The sequence below is a fragment of the Equus asinus genome, chromosome 26, assembly GCF_041296235.1.
Source record: "Equus asinus isolate D_3611 breed Donkey chromosome 26, EquAss-T2T_v2, whole genome shotgun sequence".
Classification (NCBI taxonomy): domain Eukaryota; kingdom Metazoa; phylum Chordata; class Mammalia; order Perissodactyla; family Equidae; genus Equus; species Equus asinus.
The window spans coordinates 29609214-29626262 of record NC_091815.1 but is presented as its reverse complement, the minus strand read 5'-3'; the positions used below and the strand labels follow the sequence as shown (position 1 = coordinate 29626262).

The 17049-nt window shown below is 43.1% G+C and overlaps 1 protein-coding gene across 3 annotated transcripts in view; it reads left to right on the top strand.

Moving 5' to 3' along the window:
* The window catches only part of ZNF180 (zinc finger protein 180), a 29527-nt gene extending 17177 nt beyond the window's left edge, over positions 1-12350 (top strand). Inside the window, exon 5 of one of the 3 annotated variants that reach the window (XM_070498478.1) lies at positions 7459-12350. In XM_070498478.1, the coding sequence (XP_070354579.1) occupies positions 7459-7532 (74 nt within the window). In that variant the 3' untranslated portion in view covers positions 7533-12350. Of the gene's footprint in view, positions 1-80; positions 7099-7458 lie in introns of those variants that run through there. The other 2 variants (XM_070498479.1, XM_014831724.3) reach the window with 2 other exon arrangements.
* The last annotated feature ends 4699 nt before the right edge of the window (positions 12351-17049 follow it).

Genomic DNA, 17049 nt, shown 5'->3' with positions numbered 1-17049 from the left:
CATACTCTCTTGTCAGCTTTATTCCTCTATTCCAGGTCTGACACTTTTTGGCTAGGGTGTTTCATTTTGCTTTCTTCCAGACTTGGCAGCCGCCCTTGGAAGAAGAGAATCAACCTCAGAGCAGAACACGTTGGATGATGAGCCGTCCCAGGGAGTGAAGATAGAAGAGTTGACAAGAGATGATCCTTGGTTATCTTCCTGTGGAGAAGTTCAGGATTATAAGGACCAGTTGGAGAAACAACAGGAAAAACAGGAGAGACTTTTGAAGGAAGGAGCCTTCACTCAAAGGAAAGCTGTTTCTCATGAGAGAGTCTGCAAAGGTGATGAACTTGAGAAGGGGGGTCTGAATTCCAGTTTTCTTCCACCCCAGATGATACCCGTAAGAAACCATTTTCATAAACATGCTTCACATGTTAACAAGTTGCGTCATAATTGTCTCATCAACAGTCATCGGATGGTTGATGACAGTGAGAAACTGCTTGAGAATAATGGATGTGGAAAACCTCAGAGCATTCGCCTTATTCAGTTTACAAGAACTCAACCGGAAGATAAGTCCTATGGACTTAGTGACGGCATTCAGTCTTTTAGCCTTGGTACGCCCCTAAATATACGTGAGAAAATAGGTGCAAGAGGAAAAGCCTTTGATTTTAAGGAACGTGGGCACGTTTTGAAGCACAGCCTATCCCACAATGAACGACAGAGAATCTCTGTTCAAGAGAGTCAGTGCAAATTTAGTAAAACCTCCCAGAGTTCATCCCTTGCCCAAAACGTGAGAAATCATTCTGAAGAGAAACCCTTTGAATGTAACCAATGTGGGAAATCCTTCAGCTGGAGCTCTCATCTCATTGCCCATCAGAGGACTCACACAGGGGAGAAACCCTATGAGTGTAACGAATGTGGGAAATCCTTCAGCCGGAGCTCTCACCTCGTTTCCCACCAGAGAACTCATACTGGAGAGAAACCTTATAGATGTAATCAGTGTGGGAAATCCTTTAGCCAGAGCTATGTCCTTGTCGTGCATCAGCGAACCCATACTGGAGAGAAGCCTTACGAATGCAGTCAGTGTGGAAAGTCATTTAGACAGAGCTACAAGCTTATCGCCCATCAGAGAACTCATACCGGAGAGAAGCCCTATGAATGCAATCAGTGTGGGAAATCCTTTATTCAGAGCTATAAACTTATTGCGCATCAGAGAATTCATACTGGAGAAAAACCCTACGAGTGCCATCAGTGTGGAAAGTCCTTCAGTCAGAGTTATAAACTTGTCGCCCATCAGAGAACCCACACAGGAGAAAAGCCCTTCGAATGCAATCAGTGTGGGAAATCCTTCAGCTGGAGCTCTCAACTGGTTGCCCATCAAAGAACTCACACTGGAGAGAAGCCCTACGAATGTAGCGAGTGTGGGAAATCTTTCAACCGCAGTTCTCACCTCGTCATGCACCAGAGAACGCACACTGGAGAAAAACCCTACGAGTGTAATCAGTGTGGGAAGTCCTTCAGCCAGAGTTACGTTCTGGTCGTGCATCAGAGGACTCACACTGGAGAGAAGCCGTACGAGTGCGGTCAGTGTGGGAAATCCTTCAGGCAGAGCTCATGCCTTACTCAGCATCAGAGAACTCACACTGGAGAGAAACCCTACGAGTGTAATCAGTGCGGGAAAACGTTCAGCTTGAGTGCTCGGCTCATTGTCCATCAAAGGACTCATACTGGAGAGAAACCCTTCACGTGCGGTCATTGTGGGAAAGCTTTTATCAACAGCTCTAAACTTATTAGGCATCAGGCAACTCATACAGAAGAGAGACCCTATGAATGTAGCTAGTTTGGAAACCTTGCCACCGAAGTTTCTTTTCTTTCCTTTTTTCTTCTTTCTCTTTCAGGGGAATCCATTTGTTGGGAAGAGCTGGTGTAAGAACAGCGTGTGTGGAAAAGCTTTCAGTTCATCCTCTATTATTGTGTATCTGGAAATTTGTTCTGGAGAAGAAAGGAATGGAAACGATGAATCACGTATTTTACTTAGCAATTCCGTATTCAAAATCAAACTTAGCCCTTATGACGTATTTCCACAAAAGTAGTAGGTATTGGCACTTTTCCTTGCAGAAAACACTCAGACCCAAATCTGGGAGAATTGCCATTAAGTGGGCAATATGCTGTGGAATGAGTGTGAGCGAAGTAGGGTTCTTTTCCAATAAAGAGTTGATGAGACGGCCAGCACGGGTGGGCTTGTTGAGAGGGTTGTAGTTAATAGCACTTACGCTGGAAAACAGTTTTTCTGTGTATCATTTTACACGCAATTTCCCCAGTAGCTGCTTTGTAATCTGTTTCATACAGCACTTTCTCTTATTGTGAAGATTTTATAAAAATTAGGAAAATGGCTAAGGTATGAAGTGAAAAATACATGACAAGAAAATACAACATTCATTTCTAGAACCACTGTGATAAGATATTTGTGTATGGATCAGGATCGAAAGGAATTCTGGGTGTATCTGTTTGATTTTTAAGTTTATGCCTGGTTTTCTCTTTTTTGGATTCTATGCTATTTTGCTATAATAAAAGATTTGATGAGTAAAAATGAGTCAAAGACACAGATACACAAAAACAGAGTTTTTCATCTCTTTTGTCTAACCATTTAGGAAGGACTGGGTGGCCAGATAGCAAAGATTCCTCAGCACTCTGAGATTGCCGTTTGGATCAGCACAAGCAGATCATCTGTAGTACTTAGAGCCCAGGGATAGTCTCCATTGAAAATAAAATATTTGCCTAGGAATGTGGACCTGGAAGTTTAGGCCAGAAAGGGTTCTGTATGGGGTTCAGAATGCATGGGCAGTATAGTGGGCATTTTCTTCATATATACAGAACAGTATAAAGGAGTTCTATCTTTGAGGGATTTTTTCTCCTCTCACGTAGTATTGTCTTTTTTGTTCTGGGATATATTCCCTAATGTGAGTTCTGAGTGGCAATCACTCCCCTGGCTAAGTGCTCATCACCTAAATTGACCTTGCAAGAATGTTTTTGGAGAGGCGAGATTGAAAGCTACTGGTTTTTTTAGATTTAGTTTACATATCTTTCTGGTCTTTGTCCCTAAATCCTGTATTCTAATCTTGTGGATTTTCACGGACCTGAAATCTCTGATCCCAGAGCGTTAATGAAAAATAAGAGGAGAGGATAGAAAGAGAGAGAGAAAGCTAAAGTGACATTTGATAAGGGTTTCCCTTAGTAAAACTCTGTCCCCACGAGATGACCCTAAGTGGAGCCGTCTCTGTGAGGATTAAGCCAGAGAGTGCAGCACACCTGGCCATGACTGGAGTTCTGGGGGAACAAGTGTTGATGGCTGGAGGACTGGCTCCCCATCCAAAGAGCATCTTCAGTCCATGAAGGTCCTGAGGGAGAAACAGCAAGGGTTTTCCATATGTTGCCTTATGGGGAGGACATAAAATTGTGAAAAATCCTAATTTAGCAAGAGGACCTGAAAAGGCTTCTTTTCCCCAAAGTTTTAGATACAACCAGTGTCCAGTTCTGGGTCCAAGTGGATGATCTTCCCCGGGTGTGTTGACTCTTACTTTTTAGGCAGGAGCCACCATTGTACAAATGAGAATAAAGCCAATGGGGCTAAGAAGGAAGGCTCTGAAGATTTCAGGTTTGGGAAGTGATTTATTGAGAGCTCTTCAATAAATGTTAAAAGTACTTCGTTGAAAATGTGCACTTGGTAAAACTGCAAACAATTTTTGAAGTGAGTGTAAGTAATTGTGTGTGTGTGTTTCTGGCCAGGTTGAAAATGTGGATCATCTGTGCGCACTAAGTCATAAGTGTTATATCAGTTTCTAGGTGGTGATTTATGGTTGCCAGATGTTTTGAAGATAGATTCAGTAAATAAAAATGTTGATTTTTATCATCTCAATAATTTCCTTTTGTAGGAGAGGTATTCTCTCCCCCCACCCCCACAATTTTATTGAGAAATAGTTGACATGGTATTCTTTTAATTAAAAAACGGTCAACCAAAAATGAAGAGAAGTTAAAGTGACAGCCAAAAATATGTAAACTTCCGAACCTAAAATTCAGGGTTAAAAAGGAATTAGTAACTTGATTTTAATGACATATGTATGACATATATGTAATGACATATGTCCCTTGCATAAAAATTTCTGTGTGTATAAAATTCACAAAATTAAAGTTGTGCCTTGCCATAGAAAAATTTTATAGAGATTTTTTACAGACCAAATTTCTTTCACCATAATCGCGTAAAATTAGAAATAAGTGAAAGGTGACCAAAATGTTTTTAAGTACAGTCACACGCCACGTAACATTTCAGTCAACAACAGACTGCATATATGATGGCAGTCCTGTAAGATTATAATGGAGCTGAAAGATTCCTGTTGCTTAGTGATGTCCTATTGTAATGTCATAGCACAACACATTGCTTGTGGGTTTGTGGTGATGCTGATGTAAATAAACACTGAACTGCCAGTTATATAAAAGCATAGCACTTAGAATTATGTACAGTACTTGATAATACTTGATAATAAATGACTGTGTTACTGGCTTATGTGTTTCCTATACTTTTTATCATTATTTTAGAGCGTGCTTTTTCTACTTATAAATAAAAAAGTTCACCATGAAATAGGATGCTGTGTCATGCCAGCAGCAGCCTCATTCATCTCGTGTTTACCATGTGTCTCGACTGTATCATTTCCTCTTGTGCTTGGTTTAGTCTCATGTTGTTTTGTTCATCATGGCCCCTAAGCATACAAAACCCACCACTAAGGTTGCCAATAAGAGGCCATATCAAGTGATTAACCTGGAAATGAAATTAAAAGTGATTATGGACCACGAAGGAGGAAAATCAGTGATGGTTCTCTCTTGCCAGTCAGACACATCCCATTCCACCACAGCTCCAGTCTTGAAAGACAAGAACAAAGTGACAGAAGCTGTTAAAGGATCTGCTTCATTGAAGGCAGTGAGACTCACACAGATTTGAGAAGGGCCTATGTCAGACGTGGAGAAACTTCTAATGACCTGGACTGAAGGCCAGACACAGGAGCGTATCCCTCTCAGCACCATGACCATCACGGCCAAAGCAAAAGGTTTGTTTGCGATGTTGAAAGACAAGGCTAGATCTGACTACAATGTCGAATTTGCTATCTCTGGATGGTTTAAACAATTCCAGGATGGTTATTCATTACATAGTGTGAAAGTGAGCCATGAGTCTGCAAGTTCTGACGGGAAGGCAGCTGAAGAATTTTTGGAATTCTAGCAAAACCGATTGTGGAGGAAAGTTACTTGCCAGAGTAAATATTCAAAATGGATGGAACTCCGTATTCTGGGAACAGATGCCTGAAAGGGCTTTCATCCATAAGGAGGCCAAGTCAGTGCCAGGTTTCAAGGCTTTTAATGACAGGATAACAGTCTTGCTTGGGGGCAATATTGCAGGCTACAAATTAGAACCCTTTGTGATCTGACACAGTGAGAACCCCAGGGTCTTCGAGCATATCAATAAGCACACAATGTTACAGGAGCAGTAAGAGGTCATGGATGACCCAGCTCCTCTTCCAAGATGCCCTCCTGAATTGCTATGGCAGTGAAATGGGGAAGTACTGTTTGCCGAATAATATACCTTTCAAGATTTTCCTTATTGTTGATAATGTTCCTGGACATTTTCCTTTTATTGGTGGTCTTCATCCCAATATCAAAGTGGTGTTTCTCCCTCCAAACACCACCTCTGTGATCCAGTCACTGGATCAAGGAGTTATAGCAGCTTTTAAGGCCTACAGCCTGAGCAGCATGTTTGCCCAGGCTGCTGCTGCAACTGAGAAAGACACTGATGCACTTCTGGAAGGATGACAACATCTGTGACTGCATCAAGAACCTTGCTTGGGCTCAGGATGATGTCACCAAGGAGTGTATGAGTGGCATCTGGAAGAAGGCACTCAAGAGGTTTGTCCTTGACTTAGAAGGATTTGCTAAGGATGAGGAGGCTGTGGTTGAGAGGGCAAACAATTTACCCTGGGTGTGGATGCGGATGACACTAAGGAGCTCCTAGAGGTGGTTCCTGAGGAATTGACTAATGAGTTGTTGGAACTGGAACAGGAATGCATAGCTAAGGAAGAGGGAAGAGAAAAGGAAACTACAGGAGAAGGAAAAGAAGAACCCCCAAGAAAATGCACAGGGAAGGGTTTAGCAGAAGTTTCACAGACCTCAACAAGTTCCTGGAAAAGTCTGAAAACATGGACCCCAACACTGAAAGGTTTTCATTAATAGAGAGGCATGTTCATGGTGCATCATCAGCCACAAGCAAATCTATGATGAATCAAACAAACAAACCGAGCCAACCACCATGGACATATTTCTGAAAAGAGTGGCACCTTCTCAAGATTGGCCTCAGGCGCGTCCTTCAGGAGGCATCCCAGAAGAAGGCTGTGTTAGCATCGGAGATGACAGCTCCATGCGTGTCAGTGCCCCTGAAGACCTGCCAGTGGGACAAGATGTGCAGGTGGGAGACGGTGATGTTGATGATCCTGACCCCATGTAAGCCTGGCCTATTGTATGTATTTGTATCTTAGTTTTCAATTTAAAAGTTTAAAAAGTAAAAAAATAAATAAATAAAAATAGAAAAAAGAAGCAGAGAATGAAAAATGAGCAGAATGTGGCTGAGCGCTTGGTTATTGGCCTTGACAAAGGGAGTTTCTCAATGTTTCACAAAGATCCTGAGAATCACAGCTGTGAGTACAGACGAGGAAAGAGTGTTGCAGGCCAGCACCATCCCTAACCTGTCTGCAAAGGCCAGAAAGGTCACAATTTGTGGGAGGCAGTGCTCTCTTTCAGTGTTTGTGTTCGAGGGCCTGGGTACTCCACACCGTGTTCCATATCTGAGAAAACAGATGCACACACTTGGAGTTTCACATTTGGTGATTCGTGTTTATTCCCATGACATAATCACGATCACATTTGTTATCACCGAAAATACTTACTGTCCATTGGGGCCACCCGGTGGTGCAGCGGTTAAGTTCGCATGGTCTGCTTCTCAGTGGCCCAGGGTTCGCCAGTTTGGATCCCAGGTGTGGACAAGGCACCGCTTGGCAAGCCCTGCTGGGATAGGCCTCCCAGATATAAGGTAGAGGAAGATAGGCATGAATGTTAGCTCAGGGCCAGTCTTCCTCAGCAAAAAGAGGAGGATTGGCAGCAGATGTTAGCTCAGGGCTAATCTTCCTCAAAAAAAAAAAAAGTACAGGAAATACTTACTGTCGACCTCTGACGTGATTTTCAGATACAAATCTACAAGGATACTACAGAGGCCATATCCAGGTTAGCATTGTCTGTTTCTCTGTCAGAACAAATGCCTTTACCCACAATTATCAGAAAACCTTGCTCCACGTTTGGAGTGGCTTTTGCTGTTTGGTTGGTGCGTTGGTTTAACAAGGTCCCTGAGGTCCACTTTCACTTCATCTCTCTGCTTTGCTGTCCCAGGAGATGCTTCATTTTGTGGCCTCTTCCCTTCAGGGTTATACAACGTGGCCTGCAGCTTCATCATTCCCATTTGAACTGGGAGAGAAAGGCTTCCTGTGACTTTCCCAGAAGAGCCAGGAAGACATTTTCTAGGAATCCTCTGCTCCTCGTATCCTTCAGTCTGAGTGGTGGATGGAGATATCATTTTACTGATAAAAGTAAAAGTTCCTTTTGCTTTTTTTAATCTTTCCTTCAAACTCCTGGAGCCATCACGGGCAAAGGCTATGAGATTACCATCAGACAAATAAAATCAAACTCTGAAGATGAGGGTAGCATGAGCCCCTCACGAAATACGTGGCCAGGCTGTGGGGGCGTAGCCGTATGAGCACACTTTTCATGAGTGGTGGTGGGAGGAGGAAAGCTTAAGAGGCAACAAACAACATTCTAACGATGCTTGTTTTATGTATATTTTGTGTTACAAGGACAAGGATGACACTATCATTTATCTTTTAGCATGTGCAAAGGAGCTGATTTTTTTGCTGCTTCTCACGATGAAAATAGCCCTTCTTATAGATCCCTTTTCAAGGTGATGTCCTTATTGTATTCATTCAACCAATAACTTTATTGAATAATTTCAGTGAGTCAAACGCTTTGCTAAACTCAAGGGGAAGATTACAAAACTCCTCATTCCTCTTTTCTACTCCACGTCCACTGCCAGTGTGTTAGTTCAAATTCCTATCACTCATCTCTAATACGACCCCAATAAATGCCAATGATAGAACCATGGATCCCAAATACCCCCCTACAATTTGATCCTTCCCACTGGTCATATCATTTTTCTGCTTAAAATCTCACGATACCCCAACATTTTCTTCTGGATGGTGCACTAATCCCATATTGGGACTCAAAATAATGTTTTGATCCTCCTGCCCAATTTTCCAATTTTTCACTGCCTGTCACTCATGGATCCCTGTGGTCTTAATTTGAAAATTTACTTGGAATAATCTTTTAATCATCTATGTCTTCCAACCTGTAATCTTATTTGTTTCCTTTTTAATTTATGTTTTAAAGTCTAGTCATGTAAGTACCCTCCCATTATCCTAATCTTTCTTGCATATGGACATCTTTGATAAAAATAGTCTATTTGCACAGTAGTTTCCAACTGCAATAATGGTGTCCTTTGGTTGTACTCAGCTTTTCTCAGCCTTCTTGGAAGTTTGGCCAAGTTCTGGTCAATTATATATGAAAGGCAGTGAAGAGGTCGTAGAAAAGTGTTTTTCCTGATAAAATGGAAGAGGATGTGAGCACACGCTATCCCAAATTCTTCCTCTTGATACCTGTGTGCAATATGAATAAGATGGCAGAAATTGGGTCAGACATTTATAAATATGTGGTGGCATAAGGACAAAGCTAATGCACTGAGGTTTCTGTGGCAAAATGTTATAAAGAACTTGGCTTCTGGAAGACGTCCACTGGGGGAAAAAACCTTGAAATTTTCTTCATCTAGAATTCTTGTGAAGTAAGTAAATGGCATTACTGTTTAAACCAGGAGAAGTCAAATGTCTGTTACTTGTAGGTAAACACTCCCTAATATATGGGGGTTTATTTTGTTTTGTTACATTTTTTTGATGCTAATGTGAAGGAAATTTTAAATGTATTTTATAAAATACCTTATTTGTCAGTTATTGATTTCTTTGGTAAATTATTTTGTATACAGCCTCTTTACTTATGTATTTCCTTAATTCTAACATTTTTTAGTTGATTTTTTCCATTCTCAAGAAATGGCAAGAGATTGCTGATATAATACAAATAATTTCTTGGTTAAAACACCTCAGTGGTTTCCCATCGTGATCTTAGGGAAAGTCACAAATTACTTTCCATGGCTTACAAGGCTCCAAGTGGTTATCTACTTCTCTGACATCTTATAACCTTGTAACCCATGTCACTCCTTGTTTATACTTCAAGAAAACTGTCATTCTCTTTTTCTGTTGCTATTTCAAGTCTGGGGCTTCTGTTACTTTACAGGATAAATGTCACATGTCCTTGGGGGCAAATCTTGGGGCCTCTAGGAAATGATGAGGAGATGAGGTACTAACCTTGCTCATGACCTCCCTGAACCACCAGCGCTTATGACAAGGGAGCTCCCTGAACTATAAAGTTTTGGGGTCTTAAGATATGGGACATAGATGGAATCTGCCTTGTCAGGGGGGTTCAGCGATTTACAGAAACAAATCTTTACACAGAGGGACAGAAATAAGTTCTGGAACATAGAGGCATACCTCGGAGATGTTGCAGGTTCGGTTCCAGATCACTGCAATAAAGCAAATATCAGTTTCCCAGTGCATATGAAAGTTATGATTACACTATCCCGTGGTCTGTTAAGTGTACAAGAACATTATGTCTAAAAACACAATGTACATAATTAAAAAATACATTGTTGCTAAAAAAAATGCTTACCTTCTGGGTCTTCAGCAAGTTGTAATCTTTTTGCTGGGGGAGGCTCTTGTGAAAAACAGTATCTGTGAAGCTTAATAAAGTGAAGTACAATGAGATGAGGTATGCGGGTAAATTACCAAGCCAACATCCATCAGGCTCCTTCTTACTTCGCAATAGAATATCAGTTTGGTTCAGGTCTTCCCCCTCTTCCACGTGGCCAAATGTTCCAAGAGAGGCTGTCCCCATACCAGAGGCATAGATATTTAGTGGTTTAAGCCTATCACGATGGCTCTGTTTTATTTGCTACGTAAGGACTTGCAATGCAAATCTGGCAAATAGACATGAGAGGATGTCTGATGAAGAGAGCGTCTTTAAAAATATGCAAAGTAGGAATTTCCCCACATTTTTCACTATGAATATTGACTTTTCAGTGCGTAATGCTTGAAACAGTTGTTGCCATCTTGGGACCATAAGAAAACCCACTCCGTAGGCAGAGCTGATGCACAGAAAATCGTATCTGGGTTTTAGTTGTGCAATAATGAATTTCCTTTGTTTCAACCACTTCTAGTTTTGTTGCTGATAAGCAAAAAGGCCTAACTTAAATAAACATTACTTTGTCTCTTCCTTTCTGTTAGGTACTTTTTATTGCTGTTTCATGTCTTACTGCATTGGCCATAACTTTTACAAAACTGTTATTTGATAATTACATTAATAAGAATACTTCAATTAACTGCAGTTTTACTTAGTAAGCTTAGAATATTTTCTCTTAAATGTAGTGTTGACTGAGGGTCAATTTTAACTCTTAGTTATGAAAAGGAAAGCATCTTTGCCATCTTCCCCCAACTCCTTCCGACTTCATCATCCGTCAGTCACAACTGTGTTCTGCATGTCAGCCTGGCCAGTTTCTTTGAGTTTCCTGAGTAAACCCAGGAGGAAAGTTTGCTTTTGCAATTCCTTCTACTGATAATTACTTATTCCGCATCCTCCAACTGAAAAAGTCATACTCCTTCTTCCATGTTAAATGTAAATATTAACTTTATTTCTAAATAATTGAATAATTAATGATCTTTCCAAAATACTATAAAAATGAACTCCTGTTTACTCTCACAGAACCTTTTCTAATATTTTGTTGTGGGATTTCTCAGAAGCCCTGTCATTATTTCTGCATTATAAATAATTTGAATTTTCTGGATATTATGATGTTTTGACGTCTTAAAAAACCTTTCTGTTCTGTCTGGGAGAGCCTGCCCCTGCCTGGGCCAGCCAATTCTTAGAGATGGCAAAGGGTCCAGCCTGGAGCATGATATGCAAACTAACCAATGCTCCTCTATCTGGCCTGTGCACCGCAGGAGGCAATATTCCGCTGCCTTCACCATCCCAAGGCCAAGGGCTAGGCAAGTAGAGGCCACCCCTATAGCCCAAAGTCCACTGAAATTATTCAAACCAGCCACTCCTAAGATGTTTATCCGGCCCTGCCTTGCCTTTCCCATGGAAACCTCAGTAAGGGCCAGAGCCTAAGCTTTCCCCTCATTCCCGTCTTCTGCCTCCTGACCACCCTAGTGTCTTTCCCGTGTGGCCCTGAGTGGCATGCTGTGCCACCTGTCTCTAGGACCCGTGAGCTTGGTAAACTCGCAGGTTTCCCTGAGCCTCTTTCCTGTCTCCTTTTCTGGCTGCGCCTGACTGACCATCTCATAAAAGAAACAAACAGTTTCCTGAAGAGTTTCTCCCTGCTATAGAAGCTTAAACTCCAGACGACCAGGTCTATGTCCTACTCAATTCTGTACGCTTGATATATTGCACAAGGCTTATTCTTTGTAATAGTAAAATATGTATATATGTATGTATTCAATTATTAAATCGTTTATTCAAATAATAGTTTTTGTTTGCCTACACTGTTGGGTATGATGCTTTTCACCTTGGACACAAAGATGAATCGAATGCCTGCCTTTAAGGCCACCACAGTCTAGTTTCGGAGGAAACTAAAGCAAGCACTTGAAATCCCATGAGTTAAGTTCTGTGATAGAGATAAGCTCTGGTCACTGTGGAATCCCAGAGTAGGACCACCTGGCTCAGTGTTGGGAGACAAAACAGGTTCCATTGGAGAAAAATGAGAGAATGTATAAGAAGCCTCAAGAAAATGTCATTGTGATAATGAGAATATTGGTTATATTAATGTACATACATAAATATATAATCTAATATTGGTTATAATACAGTGTTTGTTAACCTAATAAATGAATGGAGAACAAGGATGAAATGTAATTCTCTTGGGCCAATCCCTGAGCCTTTACTTTTTTTTTTTTATTAATGTTATGATAGATTACAACCTTGTGAGATTTCAGTTGTACATTTTTGTTAGTCATGTTGTGGGTACACCACTTCCCCCTTTGTGCCCTCCCCCCACCCCCCCTTTTCCCTGGTAACCACTGATCAGATCTCCTTGTCAATATACTAACTTCCACCTATGAGTGGAGTCATATAGGTTCATCTTTCTCTGACTGGCTTATTTCGCTTAACATAATACTCTCGAGGTCCATCCACGTTGCTGTGAATGGGCCAATTTTGTCTTTTTTTATGGCTGAGTAGTATTCCATTGTGTATATATACCACATCTTCTTTATCCATTCATCTGTCCGTGGGCACTTAGGTTGCTTCCAAGTCTTGGCCATTGTGAATAATGCTGCAGTGAACACAGGGGTGCATGTATCTTTTTTAATTAGTGTTTTTGTGTTCTTTGGATAAACACTCAGAAGTGGAATAGCTGGATCGTACGGTTCTATTTTTAATTTTTTGAGGAATCTCCATGCTGTTTTCCACAGTGGCTGCACCAGTTTGCACTCCTGCCAGCAGTGTGTGAGTTCCCTTCTCTCCACACCCTCTACAGCGCTTGTTGTTTCTTGTCTTTTTAGTAACAGGCATTCTGATGGGCATGAGGTGATATCTCATTGCTGCTCCCTTTTTTAAACAGAAATGGAAACATGCATGTTTTACATGTAGTCCATATTCCACTACTATATAATATTCCATCCAGATTACTACCAGTTTTAGCACTCCCAACAGTAAAGTGGTAAATCTCCTTTCGTACACACAAATACTTATGTCCTTATCTTCTGTGCTTTGATCTTTAAATTCTATAGTACAGATTTCTAAGTACTGCTGGGCCGAAAAGAATGCGCTTCTTTAAAAATACTTTAATATATCATTGCTGGACCATTTGAGAGAAAATCATAGCAATTCATACTGTTTCCACACTCCTTCAACTCCAAGGATTTATCAAATACCGAATGTTTTTGCTGATGTGATGGGGGACACTGTGTGGCAGAGATCTCCCACTTCATTTTGCCGTTCCCTGCATAGTAAGCACGAGGGGCGCCTTCTCGTATGTTTATTGGCTGACTTTGTATTTTCTTGTCTGTGAATTGCTTATGAAATGCTTTTGCCCCTTTTTTCATTACTTCATTTCTTTTTGAGTTTCTAGGAGTTCTTTCAATGGCGGGGCTGTTAACTCTCCTGTCAAAAGTGTCACAGTTATTTTCTCTCAAACTTTGTGAATGGCAACTTGACCGTAAAGAAGTTTAGGATTTTCGTATAGTTAAATGATTTGTTAGCTCCCTTTTGAAAATCTGGCTTCATATCTAGTTCCAAAAGGCCTTACCCATCCTAAGCTTAATCAGAAAGGCACCTAAAATGATTTTCAGTATTTACATTAACATTTTTTCATCTCTAATATGACTGTAATTTACTTTTGTAGGTAACGTAAGGTCAACGTTTAACTTCATTTTCTTCAAGGTGGATGGCCAATAGGACAACGCTATTCATTTGAAAGTCACCTGAAATACCATCCTTCTCATTATATATTTATTTATATATTCATATATGTATATAGGTAGATGTAAAACACGCACGTGTGTTATATATACAGAGAGAGAGAAAGATAACGATCGAGTCATCTTTCGTGTGATCTGTTCCTGCATTCTGTCCTCTGGTCCCCTGGGTTACTGGCACATCTTCTGCGTTGTTTTAGTATTTATGCCGAACACATACTTTTGAAATTTAAAATTATGAAAAAGAATAATGTTAGAGTTAAAATGTGGCTGCACTTAGTTCTCGTGTTCTCCCGAGCAGGTGTTCTTTTTCGCGGTACATCTGCGACCGACTTCTTTCAGTCATTTGTGGGGTCGTTGGTCTGTCCCCATTTTCTTTCGTTTGTTCACTCAGCCAGTATGTGTCGCACCCCTGCTGTGGGCCATCCGTCACTCTAAGCTCCGGTGACGTATCAGAACTAAACAGGTCCCATCCCTGCCCCCACGGGGCTGAGATTCCAGGAGCGGGAGGCAGGTAGTCAACGTCTTAAGAACAAGACAGTTGCTGTCACGTGTTGTGAGGGACCCGCGCAGGGGAACTGAGAGAGAGTGTCTGCAGCCAGCCAAGCGGAAGTTGCTGCGGAGCTGGACCAGAGAGAGGGAAGTAGAGACGGGAAGAAGTGGAGGGATTTGAAGTGTATTTCGGAATAATAGTTAGCAGCCTTTGTTATGAGCGAGATGTGAGCAGTGAGGACAAGGGAAGGCTCAGGGATGACGCTAAGGTGGATGGTACTTCTGTTGACCCACCCGGGGGAGGTGGGAGAGGGCTGCTCGGGAGGAAAGACTCACTTCTCATCGGGCTGCTTTTGGTTCCCGCTCCCTGTAGACATCCAGATGGTGGGTGGATGTGGTGGGATTCAGTATGGGAGGCAGGGCTGGATATAAAGATTTGGGAGTTCGTGCCTGGCCCACATCCATTTAATTGATTGCCAAGCTGACCCAAGCTTTCTCCCCGTCCCCCTGCTTCTGGTCTGGGGATTGATCTAGGATCCTGCTGGGAAATGGGCTCTGCGGGTGGCGCTCCTTCTCCAAAATGGGAATATGGATTCCTCTGATCTGTAGTCCTGATCTCATTTGGGTGGCAGGATAGCCGAGTGGTTAGAGCCTGGTCAGTCAGGCTGCCCGAGTTCAGTCCTGACTCTGTGCTTAGTAGGTAGACAAATGATAGTCACTTCTCTGAGACCCCGTTTCTCATCTGTGAAATGGCGATAGCAATAGTGACAACCTTGTGAGTAGTTACTGATAATAGATAATAGAGCATTTCCAACAGTCCGGAAAGTTCTCACTTCCTGTGAGTTCTGTGAGAATTAAACGAGAGAAGTCGTATAAAAATGCTTAGCCTAGCGCCTACCTTCTAGTAAGGTTGCTGTAAACATAAGGTGTTATAATACCTCCTGTGCGTCTTCTCATTGTCTGGTGCCCTGCTGGCACACCTCTTGGCTTTCATAGGACAGTTGTTAAAGCGGTGGCTCGGGAGCTGGGCTCTGTGTGCTCCGGTTCCAGCTCTTTCTCCTACGAACTGGGTGACCTTGGCCAAATTCCTTGACCTCTGGGCCAGGGGGTCCCCGAGACCACCCCTGTGTTGGGAAATTTGCTAGGACTCATGGGGCTCAGCACGTGGGTTTGCTCATGGCTGAGATTTCTTGCAGCCACACACCGGGCCGCCCCTGGCCTTCACTCCATGTGCCTGTTCCCTCTGCTGGTGTTTTTTTAACCATAATAAGTCTTGGCTGCGAGTGTGCATGCTGACTCCTGTGCGTCCTCCTGGCGAGTCGCAGAACTTGGGGCTGGTCCTGGGGACCGCCGGCATGAGCCCCAGGACGGCGGGGCTGGCTCTTTCTGGCTTCTCTCTCTCATTCCTGCTGCTTAATACTGTTTTGTAGGTCCTGGACATTTCTGGAATGAGTAATACGTTGACACGCATGCACTCAGCCTTACTATACCTACCTTGCCTGCCTTCTTGTTAAAAATATATCCGTGAATTTTTTTTTAAAACTGAAATAGCTGTGGAACCACAGCTCAGTCTTACCTTGTGACACCTTGTCGCAGGTCCTTCCAGGGACAGGCTGAAGGTAAAGTGTCATTCTGAAAGCACGCTCACGTGCAGTTGTCTCCCTCACAAGGAGGCATGTCCTGGTCTCAGTGAAGACAGTGGTGACATCGGAATATAGTCGATTGCTGTATTTCAGAACCTGTAACTGCTGGTTTTTTCTCACTGGACAGGAGCAATTCACTGAAAAGCTCGGGCCACGCTGCGTCCCTTGGGCTGACACAGCATGATGTGCCCCTGCAGTTTGGACCCCTGTGTCAGCGGTCTCCCCTGGGTGGGGAGATGAGTGCACACACACGTGGTGGTTGCATCTGTCCACTGCTGACCTGGACCCTGGGAAGGGTGTGGCTGTGGAGGGGGTGGCGGCTGGGGCAGTAAGGGGGCAGATTTGCCCAACTGCTGGTGGAGGCGTGAGGCGATGGCTGGTGAACAACAGTCACGGAGGCAGCAGAGGTGGTTTTGGGTTTGTGCGGACGTGGGCCCTCGAAAATCAGGCGCTGTTGGGATTGGAAGTTGTCACAGTCTTTCTGGAGGAAGAATCGGCAACCTGCAAGTTAGAGGCAGGCTGTGACACGCGCGGGCCTTGTGATTCGGCCCTGCCAGGTCTAGGAAGTTGCCCTCAGAAGTGCTCCCCCTGAGCAAAGGATGTTGCTTTTTGTGTGTGTGTGTGTGTGGAAGATTAGCCCTGAGCTAACTACCGCCAATCCTCCTCTTTTTGCTGAGGAAGACTGGCCCTGAGCTAACATCCGTGCCCATCTTCCTCTACCTTATATGTGGGACGCCTACCACAGCATGGCTTGCCAAGGGGTGCCATGTCCGCACCCGGAATCCGAACCGGCGAACCCCGGGCCACTGAAGCGCAACGTGCACACTTAACTGCTCCACCACCAGGCCCGCCCCAAGGATGTGGCTTGCTTTACTCTGGATAACCATGGAAGATCAGTTGGTTAGAGTCAAAATTCTTGGCACCAAACGTTAATAAAACTTGATCGGACTCACCAAACAGAACACCAGCCTGCTTTCTTCTCTACTTTTCTTAGTGACGCAAAGTAAGCTATAGCAAACATGCGGTTCAGCCAGTGAGTGTTTGTGTTGATGGTCCTTCCCATTCTAGGAGCCGGTGACCTTCGAGGACGTGGCTGTGGCCTTCACGGAGGAGGAGCTGGGGCTGCTGGATGCCTCCCAGAGGCAGCTGTACCGGGATGTGATGCTGGAGAACTTCTGGAACCTGCTCTCTGTGGGTGAGGGGAACCTCTGGTTAAT